The sequence below is a fragment of the Apium graveolens genome, chromosome 4 (assembly GCF_009905375.1).
Source record: "Apium graveolens cultivar Ventura chromosome 4, ASM990537v1, whole genome shotgun sequence".
In the NCBI taxonomy this organism is placed as follows: Eukaryota; Viridiplantae; Streptophyta; class Magnoliopsida; order Apiales; family Apiaceae; genus Apium; species Apium graveolens.
In genome coordinates, this window is record NC_133650.1 from 116,705,610 (window position 1) to 116,725,548 (window position 19,939).

General features: G+C 33.6%; 1 protein-coding gene across 1 annotated transcript; it reads right to left on the reverse strand.

Moving 5' to 3' along the window:
• Positions 1 to 1,445: 1,445 nt before the first annotated feature.
• LOC141719201 (cytochrome P450 CYP736A12-like) lies at positions 1,446 to 3,237 on the reverse strand. The gene has a single exon (XM_074521583.1). The coding sequence runs from the start codon at positions 3,127 to 3,129 to the stop codon at positions 1,630 to 1,632; it is 1,500 nt and encodes a 499-aa protein (XP_074377684.1). The 5' UTR covers positions 3,130 to 3,237; the 3' UTR covers positions 1,446 to 1,629.
• Between the last annotated feature and the right edge of the window lie 16,702 nt (positions 3,238 to 19,939).

The following is a 19,939-nucleotide window of genomic DNA, read 5'->3' on the forward strand; positions in this document are numbered from 1 at the left end:
AAATATAAATATTAACGGAGCCCGTGTATCGCACGGGTTTTAAGCTAGTGTATATAATAATAATATTTAATAATTGAAGTTATCGTTATCAGGTATCAACCATCGACCTTTGATAATACATTAGAATTATTGTTTTTACTCGGATTAAATATAGGATATAGTCAAAATATCTATCATATTTACAATATTTTAAAAGATAATTCAAAACTCTGCTATTTTATAATTTTGAGTACATGTTCTATTTACAATATGTTAAAAAATTGAAATTTTTACCCTTTATAAATTAGGATAAATATTTATTTATAAATCTCAAATTATCTCTTTATAAATTAGGATACATATTTTATCGACGAGGGTCTGTGGTGCAATTTGAAACAGAATATATGTACATATATCGATTATTATAAAAGTTAAGATCTTATTATTCAAAATACTTTAAATTTCGCACATAATTATAATATTTAACCATTTTAGCATCTATATGGTCCGATCGTTTAAAATTTGTTTTGAATCCTCCATGTTAAGAATATAGGATATGAATCTCAACCTGAAAATTCCACGACTACATGATTATTTATTTTACCCACAATTTCACCAATTTCCGAATATTAAATTTTATTTTTTAAGAAGTTCATATTTTCTAAGGTTTTTTTATTTATAAACAATATTGTCAAATAATATTGGTACAAACTTTTCTTTATTTTATAATTTAGCAAGGAATATTGTTCATAATTGTAAATGTATATACAAACATAAATCTGATTTCTTTTAGACTTTTTTATTAAAATAAATTTATAATGATATAAAAATTAAACATTTAATGCATGTCACTCATTCCTCTATCTATAATTTTCTAAAAAAATTTAATATGGTTGAATTCATCCAAATATAAAATATATGTAATAATAAAAAAACTAACATTTAGTATTTTAAGGTCAATATAAAATCCACCGAATTCGGTGGCTTTAAATTTTGGAGGGAAAATTCCCGCCTATTTTTATTGAATTCGTCCAATTAAAGGTGCAAGTAACATTAAATTCCACCGATTAAAAGTGACCGACTGTAAATTCCACCGACTAATAGCGACCGATCTTAAATTCCACCGTATGTGGTGGCTTTTATTCATCCGTCAAGGAAAATTCTAGTTGACCTTAAATTTCACCTAAATGGGTGGAATTTAAGGTTGGTGGCTTTTATTTGGTGGAATTTAGGTATTTTTGTTGTATTGCTGATAAACAGTATGAGTCAATATTATATGCAGTACAGTACTTCTTCTCTTCCAGTTCCGAACAAAAAATAAATTCATCTGCTTTTGATACACAAAGATTGAAGTCTTAATTATTCAATCAAACACTTGACATACACCTCATCTCTCTAGGTAAAAAATTTCAATTAAAACCACAAAATAACTGTAATATAATCTTTCATACATTTGGTCATAACTGATTACCATAAAATTTACGTCATTGATGCGATTGTATAGGAATACATGTCAATCTCATGAACAAATTAAAGAATGTAAGAATATTACAATGAATCAAGAGACCCTTTTTATACCAGAATGAATGAACGAATAAATAAATAAATAAATAATGATAAGCCTTTAGTTAATTTCTGAGGTCACCATGCTTAAATACGAAGCTTAGGCACCAAGAGCAAGTGCTCGATTCGGGGAATTGTTAGCCCAAACTGCTCAGTCATATCCATGTCTTCAGCTGATTTCCCATGCGGCAACTCCCAGTCAAAACAATGTAACAACTGAGCCAACACTAGCTGAACACTCAGCAACCCTAGTTGCATACCAGGACACCCTCTTCTACCACTACCAAATGGTAAGAGCTCAAAATCACGTCCTCGAAGGTCTATTTTACTCTCAGAAAACCTCTCTGGAATAAATTCTAGAGCATTGTTACCCCACACCTTAGAATCTCGTCCTATAGCCCAAGCATTTACGATTATTCGTGACTTCTGAGGGATATGATATCCATTAACTACAATATCCTCCTTAGCTTCGTGGGGACCAAGTAACGGTACTATAGGGTGTAGTCTCATACCTTCTTTTATAACCATGTACAAATATTCTAGTTTGGGCAAATCCGTCTCCTCCACCAATCTATCAAGTCCAACAACGCAAGTAAGCTCCTCTTGACACTTTTTCATTGCCCTTGGATGTCTCATTAGCTCTGTCAGTATCCATTCAATTGATGTAAATGAGGTGTCAATTGCTGCTGTAATGATATCGATCATGATAGACTTGATACTGGATCTGTCAATCAGTTTGGCTAGCTCTTGATGGTTGACAGAAGAGTCATTTTTAGACAAAGATATCATTTCATCGACAATGTCACGATTATTCGTACGAGTGCCAGTATTCAAATTTTGCTCATGCTCCTCAATAATTAGCTCCAACATTGCATCAAGTTTCTTGCCTGTTTCCTTGTATTTTAGTGTCAATCCCTGAAGGTCAAGTGGCTTTAGGGAGGGCACAAAGTCAGCAAGATTAAACTGTCCAGCCAAAGTAAAGGCTTCCGTCATGATACCCTTGAGATCAAATCGATCATCTTTGCTTCGTCCTAAAAGGAACCTAAAAGTCATGTTTTCAATTAAACCCCCTACCTTATCACTAACATTCACCACCTCACCAGCGACCGCAGCTTTCTTGATCTCCTCCACGACTAAGCCAACCTCATCCCTTCTCATCCCTCGGAAAGAATTAACTTTTGCGGGAGCTAAAAGCTCTTGCACAACAAATTTTCTCACATGCCTCCAGTATGTACCATTGGTGAAGCTAATGCCATTGTTACCATATGACATATGTGCAACAGCCTCCATTTGTGGTCGTGCTGCAAAAGCACTGTCATGAGTTTTTAGGAAAAGTTGAGCAGCCTCAGGAGACGAGACAACTATAGACGGCACGGAACCCATGCGTAAAGACATTATAGGACCATACTTCTTGGACAACTCATGGAAGGTACGGTGGGGAAGGCTACCCAAATTTAAAAGGCTACCAACAATCGGTAATCCTCTCGGGCCTGGTGGCAGTAGCTTACGCTGCTTGGCGTCGAGTATCCACCAGAATGCAGCTCCAAGGAAGAGGAACAGAAATGAAAAGGCCAAGGAAAGGATCATCGTTGGTTGAAGAAATATAATGGTTTTTAAAGATTGGAGCTCTTGATTAGTAATTCAAGTGTAGTAGTAGTTGCTTGTTGTGTGCTGTTTAGTAATTATGTTAGGAGTTGGTTTTTATAGCTAGAGAAAATGAGCAGCCAAAAATGAATCACCCTAAACGACAAGCAGCTGCATTTCAGTTGATTTTGTAGCACATGCCAAAAAACATTTAAAATAAATATAATTCATTGTCTAGGAAAGCTTCTGCGGGTTTCATTTTTTCTTTAATATGTCATCTTAATCTTCTTGTTTTTCCTGTTAATATATGTTTCCAACAGCGACCTCAACCACACCCACATGTTCAGCATATATATTTAATTATTTCAGTCCTTGTTATCTATTTTTTAAATGTTTAAAGACTGCAAAGAGTTCATGAACCTGCGTCTATGCTTCTCAGTTCTCGTACCCCTTCCAGATTAGTTAGACTTCAAGGAGGCTGTTGAATTACAATATTAGTATAATAAAATCAGTCTAACCATTTAAGTGTCCGTTTGATAACTTGAATTTCATTTAAAATTCTAGATTTCATCAAATAACATGTTTGGATAAGCTAAAGAATTTGAATTTGGATTTCATTTGAAATCCAAGGCAATCAAATTTAAGTGTAAATATATGAATTTGAAATGACAATTCAAATAATGTCATTTGAAATCTTTCATTTAAAATGAAATGCTTGTTTCCAAACAAGGCGATACACAGACAAGCCATATATGCCTGGCCAGAAAAGGTGAAAAGTGATAGAAGAATTAATTGTGATTAAAGGCTTGTTGGAGTTTCTTAGTAATTTATGACGTACTTATGGCAATATTACCCGACCCGATGGATACCCGACCTATTTCGATCCGTTTGGATTTATCCGAATCTGATTTTTTGGATTTGGATCCGAATCGGAATCTTGATTTTAGACCCGAAAAAGTTTGGAACTGGATTTGAATCTTAGGTATACCGAACAGATACCCGTAATCCGTTCCAAACCCGATCCGAACCCGAAATCCGAAAAAAATCCGATAGCATATTCTTATCTTATATAATTTTATAACAATAATACATGATTTAAACGTATCAAATATTTAAATTTAAGGTTTATAATCGGGATGTTGGATAATTATGGATAATTAAATTTATTATATTTGACGTTAATACTGAATTATCTATCTATGTAGCGTACGACTTTTTTTTTTGTTAAATAAACGCACAAGCATGAGTGAGTGAGTCGAACTTTTAACCTACATTTAGTAAAAGAAGACCTCGACTACTGTACCAACTTTTTATTGACAATATATAAAATACTATTTTTGTATTTTTAACATTCAAAAAACATATTTGTATAATAATATAAATTTATTTATATTTTTTTTTAAATATCAGAATTAAACTGGAAACCGGCCCGAACCCCGAAAAAACACGATGGATTGGATTTGTATCTTTATTTTTAATATCCGGATCCCAACCCGATCCCGATCCGAAACGAACATAACGAATCAGATTTGGATCTTACGAAACCCGATTTGATCCGACCCGTCGCCATCCTTCATTATTATTATGACTTTAAAGGTCACGTTATATGAAAATTATTAATTATAAGTTATTTAGGTTTGGATAATTTTATTTATAAATTATTATTTATTGATGTATTTGGTAAATTTTAACTTATAAATTAAAAATGATTTTTTAATATAATAATTGAATACATGAAAATATAATCAATAAAAATACATAATATAGTGAAATACAAAAATAACTAAATATTAAAATACAAATTAACAAAAAAGTCAAAAAAATTATTGTAATTATAAAATTAAATTAATTGACAACTAAAAATCAAAATCTAAAAATTATTAAATTATATTTGTGATTAAAATATAAATATTTTGAAATTAGCTTAAGAACTTTACTAAATAAAATGCATTCCAATTACTCGGCACATTTGTTAAAAATGAATAGACCTTAAATTGATAACAAATTTAACACACATAATGTGAACTAAAAAGTAATCTTGGTCTTAAAATTGTTTTGCAAGAGTTTTTACACTGTAATGTGACATGTATTGTTAATCATACATATTAGGTATGCTTGTGATTTTAAAGAATAAATATATAATCAATATTTTTTTTTTACATTTGTTACTTTCTATCATATTATTATATAATATATTTTTAATTAACATATATGAAATATTTTTTTAAATAAACACAATACGAATCAGGGTTAATCAAACTGTAATCAAATATATATATATATATATTATATTATTTGATTCAATCAATTTTATAATATTTATAGAAAAATAATTATATTACTCACGACAAATGTCATAGAATTATTTCACAATTTGGAAATTTGGAAATTCAATTACAAGAATTGAAATTCCACAATTCAAATTCTAGTATGTTACCCGCAAGGATCGGCTCAGTTGATTAAAAAAAGGATAATTATCCTCTATTTGCCTTGTCCTCATTCTTCCTGATTTCTTGTGTAGACATAGTATTATTAACCTGTCCTGTTCTAGTGTTGTTATCGTGTTGAGTTATCACGTAACTGTTCATACGGCTACGCAGTCTCACCAAAAATCTCCCCCTATTTGATTGTTAATCCTAACAAACAAATTAAATAGAGAGGATAACTCAACTAACAACTAGAAAAAGTAATGTACCAGGACTTGTAAATAATGCTACTTATTTTCTGGATCAAATACTGCATTTCCAGATTTCTTGAGTAACTAAAATGAAAGATGCTTGTTCCTTTAGCACTGAACTGATCTTCACGTAGTTTCATCTTCATTTCCTTGGTTCTTCAAATCTCTGCCAGATAATACTTCTCATTTTTGAAGTAATCATCAACAACTTCTTTTGTACAACCACATTTCCTGTTGAGAAGCGCATATCTCTCTTGCTTCTCCCCCTATGAGAATCAACTGCTTAAAGGAGATCACCTTCGTTTACCACCTCTCCCGTACAATAGGATTCGCGGTTAAAACTAATGGTACTCCCCTTTTAGAAAACAGCTTCTCGTCTTATGAAGAATAGTGATGAACCAAACCACTTCTTCGATTACTAGGAAATCACCTTGTGTTTTACCACCTCTCCCGTACAATAGGATCCATAGTTACAAACAACAATGGCATGGTGTAGTGTACATGTGCTTTGCCTTTTTCCTCCTCCCTGCTATTTCTCCCTCTTAGTTGAGGAATCCTCCAAACTATTACATAAGCTTTAATCTCCCCCTTAGAGAAGGAATGTATGCTGTTGTCTGAAGGAGTTCTCATATGTTACTTGGTTGGAAAAGAAATAACAAGCCCGAGTCTGATCAACCATGTCCCTTGAAATTCTGCAAAATGGCTTCACTGTTGATCATCATGTTAACCAATAGTCCCAACTCCTTATACCTTCCAACTTTGAGATCACCAATTGTTACCAACACTACTAGAAATATGGGATTAGACATCGGTTCAGAACCGATGTTAAAAAAAATCTGAACCGATGACTTCGCGTGTGATGTTAAATGTCATCAGCCTTTGACATCGGTTAACAGCCGATGTCTATTACAGTGCTATACATCGGTTTTAAGATTAAATGTGATGTCTTTACAACAAATTTCAGCTTATATTACAGTATTTTTAGGTGAATATGAGTATATTATGAGATATTTATCCATTAAAACATGAAACCTACAAGCTCTAAAAGCCATTTATTAAAATTCTTTCGAACAAACCGATGTGAAATGCTAGATCAGACATCGGTTAGATTAGTTGTCCGATGTGAAATATTTGATCAGACATCGGTTAAATTAGCCCCCCGATGTGAAATGATGGATAAGACATGGGTGTTCTTCAAGAAACTGATGTTAAATCTTTTTGTTTAACATCAGCCAATTTCTCTAACCGATGTTATTTGACTTAAAATACATTGAGTTTCTTTTCAGAACCGATGTCAAATAACTATTTCACATCGGTTTTTAGTTCTTTTTTGTTTATTATTATTTTACATGATGTCTTTTATAGATTTTTTACATCGGTTTATATTTACCATTGTGATGTTAATGTGGTGTAAATTACAAGCCATCCTGGTCCTGTTTTACAGCCACATGAACCAATTGCATTTACACAACCAAAAAAATACCAAACAACGCAACATCCAACCAAAAACATCCAAAAATATCCAACAGAAACTTAAAGATATATTGATAGCAAATTTCTTAACATTGAATCCAACAAACTCAATTCGTACATATATTCAAGTCCAAAATAAACATCCCAACCAAAAACAATAAAACCCAAATTCCTTAGTTATTACATCCGACATTATAAATATCTCTAATGCTTGCAAGTACCACTAACTGCATCATGATGTTGCGCAATTACCAAAGCATCAGCCAAACTGTCAGTTGTAGGTGGCCTGCTTGACTTCTTCCCTTAAAATGTTATAATAGTGAGTATGTGTGTATGTGTGTGTGTGTACTCCATTTTAGGAATTGTACCACAGTGACAGTGTAAAAGCCCAGCAGACCAAGCTGATGATCCAAGAAGGAAAGTGACTGGAATTAAACTACTGAAGCAGATTTAATATTGGACTAGTAATCATCTTATAGTTAAATCAAATACAAGATGTTGTAACGATCCTCACATTTTCTTCAATGGTATTAAGATCATTTCAAAAGGAACCAGAAATGACCCATACTTGTGATAGACTGAATTTGTATTGATCAATTACTCGTGGTGCCCATACATTAATGCTGGCTTTAGCTCCATAATATTGATCTCCAGTGGCCAATGCTACTGCATGCTATAGTCAGAGGATCATAGTTCAGTTAAAAGCACAATTTGATAAGATGGCATGCAGCTTCTTGTTAGATTTATGCCATGCTTAATTGTATTTCTTTGAACTTTTCGATTGCTTAGCCCTTCGTTTAACAATATCGACATTCTGATAGTTTGTGATCAGTTAAGAAAACACCATATAGACAGATTTGTCTATAAATTGATAACTTCTGTATCACAATACAGTTTTCTGTATCAAAAAAATAGTGTAGGTATATATAATTCATTAAGAAGGAAACGTTTTGTTCCATGAGAAGCTTTAGAAAGTCCACTTGAAAAAATTAGCTGTTTAATTGCACAGTCTAAATATAAATGGTTATCGGATTTTAAAACAGAGTAAAGAATCAACCTCAGGATCATTGCTTGTGGTGTCTCTTCATCGAATTTTCCTTCCAAATCTCCGGACTGAACTTGCTCTTAAAACATCTTGCTCTGTAGTTTTTCTGATTGGAATAGTTCCTTCAGGACATGATTCACTTGTATTCATCCAGGCCTGAATAACCTTTGTCGAAAAATCTATTCATTCATTATGTTTTGGCCTCTCAGGTGGTTCCTGCATAAAAAAAACCTTTTAGACAAATCTTTAGGCGACGGATTTTGACTTAATAGTCGTAAACATAGCTTGGATTGATTGAATGGAAGCAGAATAAGCAAGTATAGTACCAATGGCTTCTGCCCTTTGAGTAGGGGTGATCAAAAGCTGGTTGAAGGTGAGATAAAACACACTCTACAACATCTCCATCAGGTCTCTGCTAAACAAAAGAAAACAAAAATCACAAACTTCATTTCAAAAACAAACATAATCACAAACCTTAAATAAGCCCTTGCTCTCTGGAGCTTCCTTATCGTGTCTGGAGGCCTGAAAGTCTGGTTGACAGGATTATGATGCACAAGAGAACAATATAACTCTGATGCTCACAAGTAGTTGCAACTAAACAAGGGCAGCCAGATTGGCAACAAAGGCGGCTGACACTTCAAACTTAATAATATATTAAATGAACCCGTAAATTAAATAAAAGTAAACAACATATACCAATAGGTCCATCTTTCTGGTCTTTGCAGAAATCCATAATATCTTTCATGCTATTGACCACCTCAGATATCTGTTACAAAGTGGCTCTGCTTAATTAAAGAACTCCAAATCAACCAACATTGTACTAGAATAAAAAGCAGGAACCTACCTGTAAGCACCACACATATCTTTTAGAAAATCCCAGACCATTCAGAGACTTCAACTCCAAACTCTTTGCAAGTTGACGGCCAGATGTCACCACCCTGGCATAATAATAAAGTCAGTTGTAAACATTGCGAGTTTGGACCAACTGTGACCAAATAATTACCCACAATGGTGAACCAAAACTATATTAATAATTTTAACCATCTGAATTGTCAACAGAAAAGATCAGAATTGACTATAAAAATGAATATTTTGATACATAAAATGTCACCGATGATGTAATCTCGAACACCACAATAGAACACAAAACTTGCAAGCATATAGCAAGAATATATATCATATATGCAAGACAGCTACCTAAGTATAAGAAGTTACTAAAGGAATAAACTACATATAATAATGAAATCCTAGGGACAACATGACAACAGGCAACATACAATAATATAAAAATAAGATGGAAATGTACAAGATTGTGGAAATAAATGGAGGATGGTTCCCCAGCACATGAAGCTTCAAACTTTACCTCGTACGATATTTTGTCAATCTTGTCCATCATTCCCTCTCCTTCAATCAAAGTGTAGTTATACACATAATTTTCTTCATTGAGGTCGTCGATCTGGTGCTTTAAGTACCTAATTTTGCTTCCTGCGAGCAGGAAAATAGGTCTGTCAATATATGCTTTCAAAATAAAAGCAAATAAATAGAGGTACATGTTAAATGTATATAGGCCAGAGTCATCTTGCCTTCCACAAAGTTGATCTGTTTAATGCTTCCTGCTCCCCCATCTCCTTTCAGGAGTTCAATACTCTTAATAGCATGTGGTAATAGTTTTGGAATTAAATTTTTGGAGTCAACTATTGAAGCCTTGAATATTCTCGCTGGAGCAACCGGAAATGTGAGCTCATCTGTAAATGTAAAGATACCCATGAGATCTTAATTACGTAAGAATATAGATCAAAATCAAAAGCTTTATGTTGTATGAGAAACTGTATGATTATAGAGATTAGATGAGAGAGGTATCTATCTATAGTAATTTAAGAATCAGAGATCTTGTTTGCTTAATTTAACAACTATGAATATATTTGATTCTGTTTCGGTGAAATTCGTTGAATTGTCCAGTATGCAAGGCCTGCAAGCATTGCACTATAGGTTGTGAAAAGGTATCAGTTGCCCACTTGCCACAAACAACTAACATATAAAGGACAAAAAATTAAAAAATTAAGAAACTTCAGATAACATGCAAATTAAATGTGTGTGGCCAAATTACTAAAATGTTGGTACGCAAACACGCGGGTAGAGAAAATGGCTTCTGGCTACACAGTATCTTCAAGGGTACTAAAAACCCATTTAAGTGTCATCTATTAGGAGGGACTGCCAGCACCTCCAAAGATGCCAAACCTTGCGGGAAGTAGAATCATATTAAGCATGAGAAATATTGTTGCATTATAAATCCCTACAACTAGCTACCGTTACTCATAAACTGAATCCAAAGCTAGAATATCTCAGCATAGTACTCGTCTCACTGATCGAGAGTTCAAAATACACACAGCAAATCTTATAAATGGAATAATAAATGTACCAACATAAATATGGATGCTATTATTGGTATAGCACTTGATCATTGAGAAATTGCATACCATCGAGGGAATTATGATTCTGCAGTAACATCAAAACTGGTCAATTATGATTCTGCAGTAACATCGAAACTGGTCACGAACTTCCGAATGTAAAAAGCACACAGCGCCATCTGCCTCCACCTGCGCCATCTTAGAAGACTGAGACCACACTGGCTTCTTTGTTACCAACTCCACATTCGCTTGCTCCATCTCTGCATCCCTCTAATTCTTATATATCTGCATTTCAGTCTTCACCCTTATCTCCCCCTTATTTCCTTCTCCTTGCCTCCTTGTTGACATAATCTTCGATTCTGCATCGATCTTTGCTGCATTCTGTAGTGTTAGTCCCTCTCGTTCCTTGGCTCCAATTGCACCCTTCATCTTGGCCTCCAAAACATCAATCTTAGCCTGATTAGCTGCCTCCATCTGAGTCTTCTGGCCTAGATAAGAAAAGTACTCATATCCAGGAACATCAACAAGCTGCTTCACATTTGAATTATAAATATAAAGACCAAACTGATCGAATTCAAGATGAACCTTATCAAAAACCTCTTTTTAAACTACTTAGTACTGCATCATTGCAGGCGACACCGCCGCTTCAGGTTCCTCTTTACCCAATATCAAAACCTAAATATCAGCAAAACGAAGCATTGCACCTTCAACTTCATGTAATTATTTCCAATAACCATATCACACCCCTATCCCTATTAGCCTAAATAAATAACAATTAAGCCCAAACAAATATAAATATATAGAAATAAAAAAACATAACACCTCATTTAGTACTCAATAAACTTACTAATCATTACCAATTGTCTATGAGAAGACACAAAGATTTTTAATTTCGATAAAATTAGCACCTCACAGTCACCAAATTAGAGTAGAAAATATAAGCAGTAGGTAAGCCCTAAATATATATAATAGAACTATACTAGCTAAGAATGTAAATTAACATAAATTAATAAACTGAAACACTAACAATAAAAGAGATCGGGAGAGAGACATGGGAGAGAGAGATAGGGGAGAGAGAGGGGGGGGGAGAGCGTGAGGGAGAGAGAGAGAGAGAGATGTACCCAAGAACTCGACGATATTTTTGGAACGAAACCCATGGCCCTTTCCAAGCTCTAAAGCCACTATTTAGGTCTAACCTTACCAATTTGAAGCTCGATTTGGTTCTTAATCAGGTCCAATTTCAGTGTCGATTATGTACTAGTTTCTAATTAGGGTTTACGAAAGGGAGTGGCAAGAAAAGAAAGAAAGAAACGAGAGATGAGGAAGAGTCATGGTGTTTGAGATGAAGTTCAGGTTCGGGAGAGAGAGAGAGAGAGAGAGAGAGAGAGAGAGAGAGAGAGAGAGAGAGAGAGAGAGAGAGAGAGAGAGAGAGAGAGAGAGTTGCCATCGATGTTTGAGAGAGAGAGAGTCTGGCCTGCAGGCAAAGTGGGAAAGAGGGGAGATGGTTTTGGAAAGAGGAAAATGAAATGTGTAAAGGGGGAACAATTATTTTGTTAAAATTAAACGGGGGAAAAGTGTACTGGAAAGGGGGGAAAAGACAAGTAAATTTTTATTTTTTTTAAAAAAAGAGCATAGACAACGGTTAACAAAATTAATCGATGTCAAAGTTAAAAGCACATATTTGGCCTTTTTAATTTTTGAACATAGACAACGCCTACTATGTGAAACCGATGTCAGTATTCGTATTCAACATCGCTTTTTTCTAAACCGATGTTAAACATGATTTTAACATCGGGTGCATTACATGCCGATATCTAAGCACCGATGTCGTATCTACTATTTCTAGTAGTGCAATTGTTATGTCCCAATTGGTTAGATCTGGAAGTATTCAAATCCAATCTGTAAATTTTAGGTTCCCAAGAGTTAGGTTCCAATCATAAACATATTCGAGACCCGAAGTATCAAGAACCATGTTTAGGGATAGGGAATGTGATATGGTATTTCTCTTTCTTCCTCACTGTGAGTGTGTGATTCTGTTTTGTGTACCTCACAAGTATTTCACTCTTCTCTCCACTCGTGTTTACACTCATTCTCACAAGTGTATCACTCCTCTTATAGCTCCAAAATCCAGCTGTAGCTGCAAGGAAAATCACCTTAGCCATCCTTAAGGAGGTCACAGGTGGTGCAATGGGAGTTCGCAAATCCCCATCCTTGTTAGACTTGTCAGATGAATCTGAGTCATAATCTACAAGCTGCTAGTTTCCCTTTTAGGGTTCCATATTTGAACTCTAGGAAGGTAAACAATGATCCAAAGAATTTAGCATAAAGATAAAAGTTCCCTTCTAATGTCTGTGAAGACATTTCCTTGTGACTCATCAGGTAATATCTGAATCATTGTCAACAAGTTGCCGATCTGCACCTATGTCAGATCCACTATCCGCAGATACATCCAGGTTTATTAGTCCTGAGGAGGTAGACACTGACCATTGACATATTGCTTTTGGATCAGTATCCTCTCCTAACACCTGTAAAGGCAATTGGTCCATTAAAGAACCTTGAACAATCAAATCTAACCGTAAAATGGTCGAAACTCTTGTTTCCGTCAACTCATCCTTTGTGTGTGTAACCTTTCCTTGTGCATCAATAATTTTTTATGTTTAAGGTGGTGACACTACATTGGGTACCTTGGCCGACAGGAGAATTTCAATAGACGTACCCTGTTGAGAGGATGAATCTAGTAACTGTTTTGTACCTTTTCAGCCAGTACATCTTTTTGAGAAGATCTATGGGAGCTAGCAGTTGTCTCAATTTTGATATATCTCAAATTCGTAGGAGATAGAGCTCCTGGGTTGACTTCAGAACCTTCCTTAAGTAGTGCACTAAGACACTTTCTCCCTCACGCTCATTTATACTTCATTTTAGTGGTAAGAGAGTGTTGGTTGGTTCTGTTTCTGTGTTTGTCTTTACAGTCTGGGATAGAAGTTATGGGTTTTCAACCTCATGACTATCAAATGAAAGAATGCCATTGGAGGCTGAACCTATATCACTGAACATATGGCAATATAGAGATAAAATGCACTTATGATTTATAATGAATGAAAATCATGCATTTAATCTTTTGAGAGAAATGATGTACAATAGTGATTTCACAAAGATTTTAATGAAATAAGCAATCACCATTGTAGAAAGAAGTTTAATTTTCTCCTAAAACTGTTTGAGTGCACAAGTCTGTTTTTATGCCTAAAAGATAAATGATTTGAAAAGACACAGACTGGCCTAGCAGTATTAAGAAGAAAAAGAAAGATTTTGTCTTTCAATATGAATGAGTTTTTGTAAAAGCATTGATCACTAGGGTAAAGTCTAAGCAATTCTCATTAATATCAAAAGCTCCATAATCTATCTTTATAAAATTATTACCAACAATATTGTTTATTGATAAATAATCTTAATAAGACTGATTATGCTACTAATTTCAAATTGTAGTGAATCTGTCAAATATAACAACTCATATAAATCCACTAGAACTTAAAATCTTACAATTATCTGCAATAAAATATTAACAATATATCATTGTCTGATACTTGTCAAGTACTTTGAATACCAATAATTATGTTGCATCATGTTTTAAATATTAAAATAAGATATCAATGAATTAAATACCAATTATCTATCAAAAAGATATCAACATTCAATTTCATATATCATATAATTGTTAACTCCTAACAACTGTAGTATCTCAAACAATACTGGTTCGATTAATAAAGCAACATTAACCAACCTTGACTTGTTTGCAATCTTAGAAAAATATTCTAAGTTCCATATACTTTGATCCATTGAGTATTACATCTATTATCAAAGTGTTTAAGAATTTACAAGTAAGTATAAAAATTATTCTAAGTGGACAACATATGGTTATTTATAATAAAGCATCAAACATTATAACCATATTTGTACTTTAAGAAAGATTTTTACACTTTTTATATTAGTATAAGTGACTGAGGATAAACATTGATTACTTAGATGAGTTCTAAGTAATGCAACAAATACTAATACTCTACAATTAGTTCATAGTTGAACTCTTAACTAAATATCATTAACTGATATAAGTCAAAAATTAGCATACAACTAATCATGCTACAGTCATATTCTGATTTCAGTGAATTCTTGAGATATAAGCATTGCTAAATTCACTAAAACAAGTATCTCATAATTAACTTATAACACATAAGTTACAATCAATATACTAGATATCAATTATTGACAGATTTAGTTATAATCAATCATGCTGCTCATTTATTTTAAGTTAGTTTGAATTATGGAGCAAATAAAATCATTGAATTGCTTCAAATTCCATAATCCAAACAACCCAAAATAAATATTAAATAAATAAATACTAAATATCTATGAGTTAGATACTAGCACTTAAATATTTATAATTATCCGTGAGTAAACACCAATAGGATATATAACTTATTTACATGGCAATCACTCTTTCGATAATTAGTAATTTTAGAAATACTTTCTAAGCATATAAAATATTAAGAGTTTTATACACATGACTTAGAAAATACTTCAACTTTCAATATCAGTGATTTTAGAAATAAACATTGATTACTTAGAACAAAAATTCTAAATAATATCACTAATACTAAAAGTACCACAATTATCCGTACATGATACAAATAACTATGCTGCATATTGTTTTAATATAATTTAAATTATGAGACTAATATAGAATGGAATTGTCTACAGTCATAATTTAAATCAATTAAAATAGTATTCAAACTTAATGCTATAATACTTAACTACCACAAATGTATCTAAAATTGTAATCATGATAATCAAGATAGTAGCACTAAGTACGAGGTACTGGATTACTGATAAATTCACAAGTCCTTTAAATATTAAAGATTTAATACTTGTGAACTTATATGTAGAATTCCTTACAGATGGGATTTTCAACTAATATGCAATTAATGATATCCCACACTTACAAACCAGTCTTGAAAGATGAATTTTAACAAGTGATTTAATAAGTGTTTCTGCAAGTAATTCTTTGACTAAAAGACATGCTCTCTAAAATAATGATACCTGGTGTGAAGGTGCCTTGTCATAGTATGTTCCACAGAGTTGTTGGATTTGAAGTTATTTCTTATCATAACAAGAAATTAATCTTCTTCCACGAAGTTGACAACTTCTCGAGATGCTTCTCCTGTCACTTACAACCTGCGTAATCTATATCTATATAGCCAAACATGTTAAGAATAATATCTTTAGGGTACTTTACTCCAAGAGTTGATAGTCCCTTAAGATATCTAATAATCTTGTTAATATCTATAATATTGGATTCTCTAGGATCCACTTGGAATCTTGCACTTTGGAATCTTGAGAACATTACATGTTATCTATTAGCATTTGAGTAAAAGAGTGAGCTTGTCATACCTCTATAGCTTGTCATTGTTACGTGAGTTGCACTGATCAAGCTTAAGTGGTTCCTGTTGGTAAGTAGTCTTGACGTGTTCAGAATCTTCCAAATTTTGCATCATCAAAAGATCCTTAACTTACTTGTATTGCCATCATTCTTTTGGTTTACTTGTGCTCCTAAAAGAATTGTTCTTTTGGCTTGCTTGAGCTCCTAAAAGAATTATTCTAATGGCTTGCTTGAAGTAATACCAAAAAGAATTGCAACCTTTCCAACATGCTCCTCCATACCTACTATGCAATTACTTAGCAAATAATTTTGCACAAGTCTTTGTTAGTAGGCCAACATATAAGATTATCATTATATCACTGCACATATAACATAATATATTTGTGCCTAGTGATACGAGAGTTATTAATAAGAAGACTCTACTAGTTCATATTAAACTATAACTTCAGTTATAGTGCAATACCATGTCCTTGATGATTGCTTGAGTAGTATACTAGTTCATACCAACCTGAAGTGAGCTTGTGAAGAAGAGATATACGTAGTCCAATAGGTCTGCAACTGCAAAGTCTATAAACTGTTGTACATTGACTTCCTCTTTTGACTCACCAACCAGGAGTGCACTTGTACACATCTACTAGAGTCAAATTCCAAGTGTAATATGCATCAGGTGCCTGATATGTCATAATATCCTTAAGTCTCATCACTGGTGCTATATGTTAGATACTGCTTCCTGATAATAACCTAGCATCCAGTTTGTCCTTGTCCCTCATAATAATGCCACTGTCATCCAGTTTGACTTCTAGTTATCCTTGTACCAATTACAACAAAGTCATTTGGTTTGGATACCAGCTTCCCTACAATCTGCTTGCTAGCTGATTGAGTTCATCTTGCTTTACAATTACCCAATCAATCCGGATCTATCAGAGCTTCTGTAACTTTCTTTGTTTCTTCTTCAGATAGAAAACTAGAGAAATATTCATTCATACTTAGTAGTCCTGCAAATCATTACTCCACCATCTGGATCACATAAGAACTAGACTCTGGGAATAATATTGACATCAAACCTATTATCTCAGCAGATTTGTTCTTTTGTGTCCTCTGATTTTCAATGTGGTGTTGTGTTTGACTATTTGATCCTTCTTTTGCTCCCCCTAAGCTGTTGCTGGGATTTCCTGAAAATCCTTACCCTTGCTGAATGGCTTCATTGAAGAAATGATTCATATTATACACTGCCATTCCACTGCTTGGATATGAATCATCAATACCATTAATTTCTCCTTTAACAACTTGGAGCATGAAGTTATTGAACTGTGCACTTAGATTGTCTATCACTTTCTGTTGATCAACCACAAGCGCTCTGTAGGTTGTAGACCCCACCGAGTAGCCATGAAGAATATCCTTACAAGTTTTAGTTGTAAATGCCAAGATCTTCAAACAACTGAAAATATTTCATTGTTTGCTACTATAGAACATTCTCTCCAGACACTTTCAGGTTATCCAGTGTTTGCCCCTGTTGGCCATTAACTCATTAGTGGTCTTCATGTATACATCCAGATCAAGGCTTGATCTTACTTGTTGCAAACTGTTTTGACTGCTTCAGCCCTTTGGTATTTAAAATGTCTTGATTAGCTTGACATTGTCCTTGTTGCTTTAATCAAGTTCCGGTTCTTCCTTTGTACTACTCCATTGTGACACGGAGCTCCTAGTGCTGAATATGTCTCAAAATATTCTTGATATTACAGATATTAATCAGAACTGCTTCTTGAATTCAGCCCAATTATCTGACCACAAGATCATTTCTTTTACAGTCGCTTCTAGCTTGATCTTCTTTGATATGATCAATCACCATCTGTGATGTCTTGTCTTGAGAACACACGAACAACAACTTTATGTTAAGAGTAGTCATCAATCATCATTGAGGTATATCTTTACTTTGATATGATGTTTTCTTTGACTTCTCTTTTTGACATGCCTCACATTTATCATCTTCTGAATTCTAGATGAGGCAGTCCTCTCACTAAACCTTTTTTACAAAAGAGTTCCTTGAGTTGATGTTCAAGGGTGAGAGCTTCTAATGCCATAGCTAAACTTCTGTCAGATGAAGCTTTTTCAGTAGAAACCATTGACTTTACCTTTTCAGAGTTTCCAGTCTAGCCACGAGCATTTTCTTTCCTTACTCTAAAAAGAGCAAGCTTCTCAAACTTCCTGCTTCAGATGAGACACTAATCCTTCTTTGAATTGACATTTTGTCCTTTGATGTAGAACTGTCTGATAAGATGATTTGTGCCTTGATTCTCCAGCAAGAAAGATCCTTCAATTGTTATCAATGACTCCAATTTTTAGTTGTTATCAGTGATACCAATTATTGAATACATGATGACATCCCTTTTTCTGTATAGCTATTCCCGTAAGAAAACCTTTGCTGTCATCTCCAAAGATTATTAACGGAATAGCTTTTGTCAATCACATTTGATTGTGAGGCTCTTTCTTTGATCATATTCTTTGAGTATCAAATACCAAGAATACATATTAATCAATTAACCTTTTATGTCCTGCACTCACAAATGGATTAACAGTTCTTGGTACCCAACTTATTAGTTTGGGTCCAGTTGGATTAGAGATATTATTATAATCAGATATAACAACAGCTGCAACCTTATCATGCTAATTCTTATCTTTGACTGATCATTTTTTCCATTCTAATACCCTTGACAAAATTGTCTCTAGGCTAGGAGCTAAATGATTCCAACCTTACATAAGGAGGACTAGCAGTCTTTGCCCTACTGTAATCCTATACATGCTTTTTCTACAATTAATGCAAGTACTAAGAGATGCATTTATGGCATTCATTCAGAAACATTATGCACAAGAATTAAGAAAGACAGGCATGATATGGAACAAACAGAATTAAAAAATAAATCACTAATTCTATTTAGACCAATCTGTTGATGTATCTCATCTAGCTATCTCAGTCCAAATATAAACTAATACATCTAAACAAACAATTCAGATTAAATGGATAAATCACATGTTAAGAATATATTGTGTACTTGATGATAAGCTAAACAAAACACCTTAGTAGATTTAACTTAGTGAATTTTGTAGCACCCGACGGATGATCAATTATAGTCCCGATGGATGATTCAATATAGTCCCGACGGATGACTAATTGATATCCACCAGGTGAGTAGCTTATGTAACAATAAGTACTGTAGCACATTTCTACAAACAACTTTGTATATATTCTATAGAAGTTTATGAATCATGTAGACTACTAGTAGATGTGCATAATAGGTTGATTAAATGTAAATATAAGACGTCTTGTAATTCTGCATAAATGAAATAGAGTCAACTGATAAATGGCTACCCGAGGATGATCAACAAAGCTACCCGACAGATGATCAACAAGGCTACCCGACATATAACAAGCATGTACCCGACGGATGATCAATTCAAATATCTGTTGACAATGACAACACAGTCACATATGTTGGGTGTTTGCAAAAGGAATGTGGCAGCCTGTTTAGCAAGGTTTTGAGAACAAAGAAGCATTACCATTTCCATGCTATTTTGAAGATATTCAAAGATGCTAGAATAGAGTAGTGAAGCAGCATGGAGTTAGACTTGATAGGTTTTGTTTTATTATCCTATCTTATTACCATGTAAACTTGGTGATATATAAACCAACTGTATCTAGTAGAACAAACAAACAAGCAAACAGATTTTTAGCAGAGAAACATTTGTAAGCTGTATTCTGTAGAATTTCTCTGTAGTTTGTT